This window comes from Stegostoma tigrinum, chromosome 22, assembly GCF_030684315.1.
Source record: "Stegostoma tigrinum isolate sSteTig4 chromosome 22, sSteTig4.hap1, whole genome shotgun sequence".
Lineage (NCBI taxonomy): Eukaryota > Metazoa > Chordata > Chondrichthyes > Orectolobiformes > Stegostomatidae > Stegostoma > Stegostoma tigrinum.
This window is the reverse complement of record NC_081375.1, coordinates 12,481,587-12,491,612: the sequence shown is the minus strand read 5'-3', so window position 1 is coordinate 12,491,612 and position 10,026 is coordinate 12,481,587. Positions and strand designations below refer to the sequence as shown.

The 10,026-nt window shown below is 40.6% G+C and overlaps 1 protein-coding gene across 7 annotated transcripts in view; it reads left to right on the top strand.

Moving 5' to 3' along the window:
- aspscr1 (ASPSCR1 tether for SLC2A4, UBX domain containing) overlaps positions 1-9,559 on the top strand; it is a 244,182-nt gene extending 234,623 nt beyond the window's left edge. For all 7 annotated transcript variants that reach the window (XM_048555405.2, XM_048555401.2, XM_048555402.2 and 4 more), the window contains 2 exons: positions 1,617-1,795; positions 9,328-9,559. In XM_048555405.2, the coding sequence (XP_048411362.1) occupies positions 1,617-1,795; positions 9,328-9,338 (190 nt within the window). In that variant the 3' untranslated portion in view covers positions 9,339-9,559. The remainder of the gene's footprint in view (positions 1-1,616; positions 1,796-9,327) is intronic.
- The last annotated feature ends 467 nt before the right edge of the window (positions 9,560-10,026 follow it).

The window sequence follows — 10,026 nt, the reverse complement described above, 5'->3', positions numbered from 1 at the left end:
CTCTATCTCTCTCTCTATCTCTCTCTCTCTCTCTCTCTCTCTCTCTCTCTCTATCTCTCTCTCTCTCTCTCTCTCTCTATCTCTCTCTATCTCTCTCTCTATCTCTCTCTATCTCTCTCTCTATCTCTCTCTATCTCTCTCTCTCTCTCTCTATCTCTCTCTATCTCTCTCTATCTCTCTCTATCTCTCTCTATCTCTCTCTATCTCTCTCTCTATCTCTCTCTCTATCTCTCTCTCTATCTCTCTCTCTATCTCTCTCTCTATCTCTCTCTCTATCTCTCTCTCTATCTCTCTCTCTATCTCTCTCTCTATCTCTCTCTCTCTCTCTCTCTCTCTCTATCTCTCTCTCTCTCTCTCTCTCTCTATCTCTCTCTATCTCTCTCTCTATCTCTCTCTATCTCTCTCTCTATCTCTCTCTATCTCTCTCTCTCTCTCTCTATCTCTCTCTATCTCTCTCTATCTCTCTCTATCTCTCTCTATCTCTCTCTATCTCTCTCTATCTCTCTCTATCTCTCTCTATCTCTCTCTATCTCTCTCTATCTCTCTCTATCTCTCTCTCTATCTCTCTCTATCTCTATCTCTCTATCTCTCTATCTCTCTCTATCTCTCTCTATCTCTCTCTATCTCTCTCTATCTCTCTCTCTATCTCTCTCTAGCTCTCTCTATCTCTCTCTAGCTCTCTCTAGCTCTCTCTAGCTCTCTCTAGCTCTCTCTAGCTCGCTCTCTCTAGCTCTCTCTCTATCGCTCTCTCTCTATCGCTCTCTCTCTATCGCTCTCTCTCTATCGCTCTCTCTCTATCGCTCTCTCTCTATCGCTCTCTCTCTATCGCTCTCTCTCTATCGCTCTCTCTCTATCGCTCTCTCTCTTACCCCCCCACTGGTACTTTGATATCAGTTCTGCCCTGCTTCACAGCAGCAGGCTAATCCGCCTGAAACCAGAGACAAGTCAGCTGTCCTATTGAGAAAGAAAGGGACAATAGAACACGAGTTGGCAGCCGTGAGTTAACAGAATCCACATTTACAACAAATGATTTGAAGAATCAGTATTGTCTTAGGAGTGTGGAAATGGATTTTTGCTGCTTTGTTATTGACACCTTTGGCATCAAAGGATTTTCCTTGAATTCCATGGGTAACAACTGCATCAGAAACACCTTCAAAATATGAGTACATCAAAGGCTAGTTCTGTTTCTTCACAGCACAAGACTACAGAAAATACTTATAGCACAAATCACTCTGTGAACAATTCTTCATCAGCTCGAAAGGGCCTCCCACCTCTGTTTTTGAGTAAGTCTTTTAGCAGGGGAGCAGCAAGTACCGTCAACATTCAGGCAGCATGTGATGTCATGCCATATCAGATAGAAAAACCAGGGTAACTGAAGAAACGAAGGTAGGCAGGAAGTGGTTTGCCATTAGCATACTGAGTTTTGTCTGTTTGATTTAACCCCTGCAGCTTTGAGAGTCTCTGATTAGCAAATTACCTCTGGGTCACAAAATTCTCTTTGTTCATAGTGGTTGGATTCTGATCGAACCCTGCATGGGTCTGAAAGGATTTTTAAGTTTAAAAGTGGCGTCCAACTTCTCTACGATTTCTAATGATCCATTCTTCATCCTCTTCAGCTGTATTCCCAGACAAGTGACCCCATCAACTAGTTCATTGAGCTGTGAAACAGCAGTCCAATTCCCTGCTCAGAGTGGAGAAGAGGATGGAGAGAGGAATCAGCTTATGTCACATGCAGCAAGTGCTAGGGAAGTTCAAACTGACTCAAGTAAAGTTCCCAAATGGTTCAAACTGCCAGGTAAGTTGAGCTTGTTTTATTAGAACACTGTTAGCTTACAAAACTGTCTCTTCTTGAAAAAATGCAGAAGCACAGGAAACATTTAGAGAAATGCACATGTGATTTGTATCTTTCACTGTTATGCATTTGTTCGCTCTGTTGCAGATACATTTTCACATGACTTAGTCATCTGTTTGGTTTGCTTTTTTTCCTGATAGTTTCTTCTTTGACGCTCTTTCTTATGTCCATATATCTTACACAGTTGGGGAATAAGACCATAAGAGAGAGAGAAACAAGAGTCGGCTTTTGGCCTCTCGAGCCCTGCTGTGCTCTTGAATAGGGTCACGGCTGATGTGACATCCCTCGCGTCCACTTCCCTGCCCCCTCCCACTAACCCTGATTCCCCAACTGATCAAGAATCTATTTATTTCATCCTTAAATGTACACAAGGACTCAGCCCCCACAGGTGTCCATGGCAAGGAGTTCTAAAGATTCTCAACTTTCTGGAGAAGAAATTCCTCCTCGTCTTAGTATTAACTTGGCACCGCTTTACTCTGAAGGGAAACATCCTCTTAGCTTTTACGCTGTCAAACCTCTTAAGAATTCTAAATGTTTCAATGTGATCCCTCTTATTCTTCTAAATTCCAATTTTTGACCTTTGTTCATGAGCCCATTCTTCCAAACCAGGGATCATCCTAGTGATCGGAGATAGTAGGAACTGCGGATGCTGGAGAACCTAGTGAAATTTCTCTAAACCACCTCTGATGAAATGGTATCTTCACGATAAAATAAGGGACTAGAACTGCTTACAGTATTCCAGATGTTTTCTCACCAGGCACCTTGTACAGTTGCAGTAAGACTTGCCCACTCTAACAAAGCAATCCCCTTGAAATAAGAGTCAACATTCCATGAGCTTTCTTTGATTACCTGCTGCCCTGTGTGCTAGCTTTCTGTGTTTTTTATACAAGTATCAGTAAGTCACTTTGTGTTGCAGCTTTCTGCAGTTTTCCTCCATTTAAATAATATTCTGTTCTCTTGTTCTCCCTTCCAAAATGAACACTTTCATATTTTCCCACATAATACTCCATTTGCCCAGTTTTTGCCCATTTAACCTATTTGTTTGCATTTGCCTCACGACTTGCCTTTCCACCTATTTTGGTGTAAGTTGCAAAATAGGCTACAGTAAATTTGCTTCTGTCCTCCAAATCATTAATATATATTATAAACTGTTGTGGTCCCAGCAATGTATGTGCTGAAGCCCTGAAGCCAGCTATCTGCTGATGTTAGTTAATTACACTCTTCTAGGAGGTATTTGAGATTGGCCGACAGTCAGTGTGATTTTCCTTTCCAGTCACTGGAGAGCTGACTGATTTCTAGCTCTCACTTTTCCATGTACATTGAGTTAAAACAAGGAGCAGAACATGTAAGATCCTGGTTCCTATAACTCTCATTGGTACATATTTAGAAAAAAAACTAAATGCTCTGCTGGGAAGGGCCTGTAAAAATAGGTTCTTCCTTTTTTTAATATATGTCAATTCATAAATGATTGCCTTTGACTTATTAACAGTGCTTAAAAGCATTATTTTCCATATTTGTTAAAATCAGTAGAGAGACATTCAACATCAGCACTGTAAACAGCCTGCCTTTTTGTTGACTACACACAGTGGGTGTTGGATGTTTGGAACTCTTCCACAAGTAGCAGTGGATGCTACATTTGTTAATTTTAACTCTTTGTTAAGCAAAGGTATTAAAGGATATGGGCCAAAGGCAGGCATATGTTGTTAGGCACAGATTGGCCATGATCTCATTGCATGTTGGAACAAGATGGAGGGGCTGAATGACCCACTCCTGTTCCTATGACTGACTATCTCTTGTATTGTGAAATAACTTGTTAAATCATTTTCAGTATGAAAACATCTTTGACACATCGGCTGACATTTGTTGTCCATCCCTAAAAGATGTGGTGAGCCACTTGTTGAATTGGTAGCACTGAGTGGTTTGCCAGTTGATATCCAAAGTGTGGTAGTGGAATCAGATATGGAACAGGCTGGATAAGGAAACTGGTTTCCTTCCCCAAAGACATAAGTAACAACAAATTGTATTTATACTGTGCATTTAATGCAATAAAACAGCACTTCACATAAGCTTGATAAAGCTAAACTTTGACAATCAATCCAACAAAAGATGTGATGACAAAAAGCTTGCTCACAATCAAGTGGGTTTTAAGGAATGCCTTAAAATTAAAGGAGGAAAGAGCTAGAGAGCAACAGAGGTTATAGGAAGGGAGTTCCGGAGCTTAGAACCTCAGCAGCTGAAGACACAGCCAGTCGTGATGAAACAGATAAAATTGGAGATTCTGAAGAGATCAAAGTTGAGGGGCACTGGTATTTCAGAATGTTGTAAAGCTGGAGCAGATTAGGGAGATGTGGAGGCAAGAGTCAGTGGAGGATTGTGAAAACTAGGAAGTGAATTTTAAAATTGAATTATTACATAACCAGTAGCTAGTGTAATCAGCGAGCACAGGAGTAATGGACTTGGTGTGATTTAGAATATAACGCTGTCCAAATTCTACCATCCAAGTTTGAGGGGAGTAAAGGTTGTGTTGAAATAATCAAGTCTAGAGATAACAAAGTCATGAATGATGACTTCAGCAGTGAATGAGCTGAAATAGAGTGGATTCTAGCAATGCTACAGAAGCAGAAATAAGTAATCTTAGTGATAGAACGTGAATGTGGTCAGAAGTTGAATCTGTGGTTGGGGAAAGTTGGTTAAATTTGACACCAAGATTGCAAATAGTCTGTTTCAGACCAGGTGGTTATCAGGAGAGGAATGGGGTTTCCACGAGGGACAAAAAATGGCTCTGGTTTTCCCAGTATTTAGTTAGAAGAAAGGTTTTAGTAGTACCCCATGTCAGCTTGGAGGCAGTAATGGGGTTGAGAGAGGTTTTAGAACGTAGAATCCCTACAGTGTGGAAACAGGCCCTTTGGCCCAACAAGTCCACATCGATCCTTGGAGCATCCCATCCAGACCCATCCCCGTTTAACAAAAACAAAATTGCTGGAAAAGCTCAGCAGGCCTGGCAGCATCTATGGAGGAGAAAACAGAGTTAACGTTTTGAGTCCGGTGACCCTTCTTCAGAACTCCCCGTCCTGCTTTAAGTTTTATATAGGACGTGGCACAGAAACAGGCCATTCAGTTGAACCGAGTTTCATCAGTGCACACTTTGGAAGCTGACACTGATTTTAGGATATGCTGCTGAAGTGCAGCATTAGAAATATGAAGGAATCAAGGATTGATCCTTGAGGGATGTGGGAATGGTTCACTGCATGTGACTAGATAGATGAAAAGGAGACAGGTGAGCACCAGTCTCAGACAGCTGGACAGTGGTGGAGAGATGTAGGAGCAGATTGGTATGGTTAATCAGTGGCAAACGCTGGTTGAGAAGGACAAGATGTCAAACAAAAGCCTGAAATTGCTGGAGAAACTTGGCAAGTCAGGCATCATCTGGGGAGAGGAAGCAGGATTAACACTTCAAGTCCATTGACCCTTGTTCCAAACTGTTTTTAGCTTCCAGCTCATACAAGAAGGGAACAAGCATGTAATAGGCATGGAGAGTTTTAGCACTTATTTAAATAGTGACAAGTGTGGGACTTGAACCCATGCATGCAGATTAGCAGTCCAACACTAACCTCGCTGGACTCGATTGTTAAATTGAATGAGCAAAAGAAAAGCTGAATTCTAATTTTCAGTTAATAGGAATTGAATTGGCATTTACTGGATCATTCCTGTAAGCTACTGGACTAGGATAGATAGCCCAATATCATCATCATTTACACTGCTAGAAATTGACCTTAATTTCTTTTTAATGTAGCTACCATCAGTAGCTCAGAATAACAGTTCCCATCCTACATCACTTTACGTCCCTTCAAAATAATACTTATGTTTTAAATCCATGTCAAGTAATGTCGTTCAAGGACATTGTCGGGTGCCTGGTTACATTTACAGGTGAGTTAACAAAAAAAAGTTTTAAGTACATTGGGGACAGTAATTAAATGGCACTTTTGGAGCTGTACATATTTGTTCCCTTGGCTTTGGAAAATTGAGTGAAGTTAGGTGAACAACAGGCCATCTCTTCAGTTTTTTTAAAACACTAGTTGGAAGCCCCACAAAAAAACCTTTACCACAGTTTCTGATAGAATTCATGCCGTTTGGCAATCTAATCTCAACAGCATTTCATCACAATCCAACTTGTTGGTATGGAAACATCTTTGTTTTAAATTAAATGTGCTTGAAGGAAATTGTGGAAGTGAATATTTGGATCTCTCTGTTGGGTGGGAGAGGTTCCAGGCCTCATCACTAATAAACCTGAACAGTTGGGTAAAATGGAACCATAGTTGAAGGTTTGAGGTTTGGAAATAAGTCCAGTTGAAACTTGGCGATTCACCAGTCCTTCAGTCTCTGAACTGGAGGAGTTTTAGTTGTTTGAATTTGATGGAACTCTTCTGGATCATCCCACATTTGACTGTGCGCTTTGAAGGGCTGTGTGCCAGTGGTATGGTGTCGAATATCTGTAACCTTTTCCACAAGTGTACGATCTGCCAGAGTCTACCCACGCCCAGTTTATACAGAACCCTGTCAGTTTTCACCTACCATGTGGGCAGCTCTGATGAAGGGTCTAGGCCCGAAACGTCAGCTTTTGTGCTCCTGAGATGCTGCTTGGCCTGCTGTGTTCATCCAGCCTCACATTTTATTATGTGGGCAGAAATGTTCGTTTACAGGTTATAGTCATAGTCATAGAAATATATAGCACAGAAACAGACCCTTCAGTCCAACTTGTCCATGCCGACCAAATATCCGAAATAAATCTAGTCCCATTTGCCAGCATTTGGTCCATATCCCCCTAAACCCTTCCTATTCATGTACCTATCCAGTTATAAGTAGCATTAGTCACCTTCACCACCACTGAAGAATGGGTGGTAGTTAACACTGTGGTGAATTTAGACTGACAAGGGAGTCAGATGTTATCAGTGATTGGCCAGAATGTGGAGTTACGATTACAATCAGATCTGCCATGATCTTATTGAATGGTGGTGCAGGCTTGAAGGCTGAAAAGTCAACTTCTGCTCCAAATTTATACAAATGTGTGTAAATATCACAAACTTACTGCTGGCTAATGACAATTAATGCACTATTGCGAAGTTTCCTTCCATGCATTTTAATAGAATGCAATTACACCATAAGAACGAACATGGCAGGCACAGATTGGACCGAAAACAACAAACGCTGGAGATTACAGTGGCTCATACAGCATCCATGGAGAGAGGGCAAGCTAACGTCTCAAATCTAGATGACTGTTTATCAGAACTGAAATGAAGTGTGGAGGGGGCAGCATTTATGCTAAAGTTGGGTGCAGGAGTGGTGGAAACGTGTGGGTGTGGTGGAGCGTAGAGTGCTGAGGGAGAAGAGATGTTGATAGTTCAGATTAAATGATCAGAATGTGAGAATGGCAGAACAATGGTGTGTCTGACTGCCAGACTGGGAAGAACAGACTTTTCCCCCCTGGGCTGGGGGAAGGGAAGAGATGACATGGTGAGAATGTAACAAGTCAAGCTAAAAGAATGGGAGTTGGTTCACAAGTTGAAGGTGTTGAACTCTATTATTAAGTCCAAAAGACTGTAAAGTGCCTAGTCTGAAGGTGAGAAGTCAGTTGTCCAGTTTGCACTGTGATTTCCTGGAACTCTGCAGCATGCTATGACAGAGAAGTGGGCATGCAAGCAGGAAACTGTGTTAAAATGACCAGCTGCAGGAAGGTCGGGGTCATGCTTGTGCACAGGTCGGAGATGTTCCGCAAAGCAGTCACCCAGTCTGTGTTTGGTTTCTCCGATGTAGAGTAGCACAGGCGCAGGACTGTTCAAATCATTGTGCATTCATTTGCTCACAAGGATTAAAAGAAGGACACATTCTTCGTGAAAAGACTGTCCAACCCCTTCTTGAATTTGCAGGTGCTATCCATCTCTACAGTTTCTGCGCATTCTGTTCACCTTCTCCCTTACTCGGTACATTGTTCAAAAAAACGTTTTTGGCAAAGGTCAAATAATTCTTCATGGATCTGTTTAGCTATGTTTCCAAATCTCTCATTTTGAACAGCTGTTCCCCTCAGCCATCTTATCTTGGGTTGATTTCCCCCATTTTGCAATCCTCAGTTTCTATTGGTTCTGACCCTTGAATCAATCCAAACTTGGGCATTAGGTTCACGCACTCAACTGTGTTCATCTCTGTGCATCTGACCATAGGAGACAACACATCCATGTACCATTTGCTAATGTCCTCTGTTACTGTGTGACATTTTCAATTGGATTCTTTAATTTTAAACAACTTGGAAAATAATATGGGCAGAAAACATATTATTTGCACTCTATGCTGCATTCCTGAAGAATAATAATTATATTGATTCTTCTGGAATAAAAGATAGTTGCTGTAGGAGAACCATTGGAGAAGTAGTTTAATCCCACTTTTGGTCGGCTTGACCTTAACTCGGTTCTGAAGAAGGATCACTGGACCTAAAAAGTTAACTCTGATTTCTATCCACAGATATTGCCAAACCTGCTGAAGTTTTCCAACAATTTGTTTTTGTTTCTGATTTCCTGCATCTGCAGTTCTTTCGGTTTTTTGCTTAGCTCAAATGGAATTAGAGCAAATGGAATCAGTTCCCAATATTCTTGTCTCTGCTCACTACTCAGCGTGACCCTTGCATGAAAATGTGAGGATATCAGCTGAGAACAGAATTCATCCTCATGTACTCTCTCAGCTTTCTCTTGCAGCACACCACAGTCTCTCATTGTCCACGTTCATTTTTCGGAAAATAGTTAATTGACTGAAAAACAGGAGCTGTGATACCATGAGAACAGGGTGCATGAGAGTGAAAAATCACTGCCTTAGCGAACATGGGTAGTAGGAAAGAATAGCCATGAAACTGAGCAAAAATTCACAACTGGGACTTTGTCCTTTGTCCTAAATTTGTCATAAGTCCCACTGCTGTAGAAAGATTTCTGTGTAATTCACATGCTATAATTTAGTAGCTTCAAGTTCAAAGCAGGAAAATTTGTTTCATGTTGCAAGTGCAAAATATTTTGCATGTTTGTACAATTAGTGGCGATGAAGAGCAGAACTTGCTGTTCCCATGGATTTCCTTTCTTGGGCTTCCATAGGTCTCACCAGCTGACCCATCAGTAAACAGGAAAGTAGGTTAAAATATTATTTGAGTGACTTTTCTGAGAAACTCATTTCATTGAAAAGAAACTTTAAGGATGCTTTAGTAATTGGATAGCATTGATAATGTAAATTTATCTAATTGCCCTTGACTTGTGAATATTATTTCAACAAAAGAGCTGTTGCAACTTTACCTTATTTAAATATATCTTTTTCAAAATTTTACAATGCCAGAAGTACTTAATTTGAATTCTAAAAATTATAGTATTTTCAAGGTGCACAAAATTGTCATAATGCTGAAATGAAGTTCAAATTTTGTCCACTTCTGTTTGTTCCTATTACAGGGAAGCGCTAGAAGAGGGAAGATGTCATTGCCGCAGGAGCCACAGATTAACTTCAAAGAATGCAAAGCAAAAATCCTCATGGATTTACTTTTTGATCCACAGAAGTGCTTTTTTTTTGCTTTCTTTGTTTTGGAATACTGTATTGAATGATCTGAATTTATTAATCGTGTAAAAGATAGTTCCAGATTAGTATGAGTTTTACAATAAAACAAATAGAGATTCAGCATGGATGTGCCTTAGTTTGGCCTGCTTCTGTTATTTTGTTCGCGTACCTAAGAAAAATAAAAAGGTAATGCCAGAAAATAATACTTAGTCAAATATTAGTCAAAATCAAAATGTTCCTTCAGAAAAGAAAATCTTTTGATGTTTTTACTTCTTCAAGTATTCTGTTTCAAAGTGGATTGGAAGTTGTTAAATATATGTTCCAGTTATTATTTGGAATGTTTCCGTGCCTGGTTCCAGGAAGGAGAGAACAGTAAGGGGTGGAGAAGATGTGGTACCCTGGTAAGTATGAAAGGCCTGTGTGTCTTTTAGTGGTCAATAGTTATGCTGTGGTGTCTGGTAGCTGCACACCAAATACTGAGTTATGAATTTATTAGAAATCCTGTACAAAAGTGAAGAACAGAACTGTTTTCCCATGTTATGCCCCACCTACCAATGCTACAAGACCAGAGTGAAAAATTAAGCTTTGCAACGTTT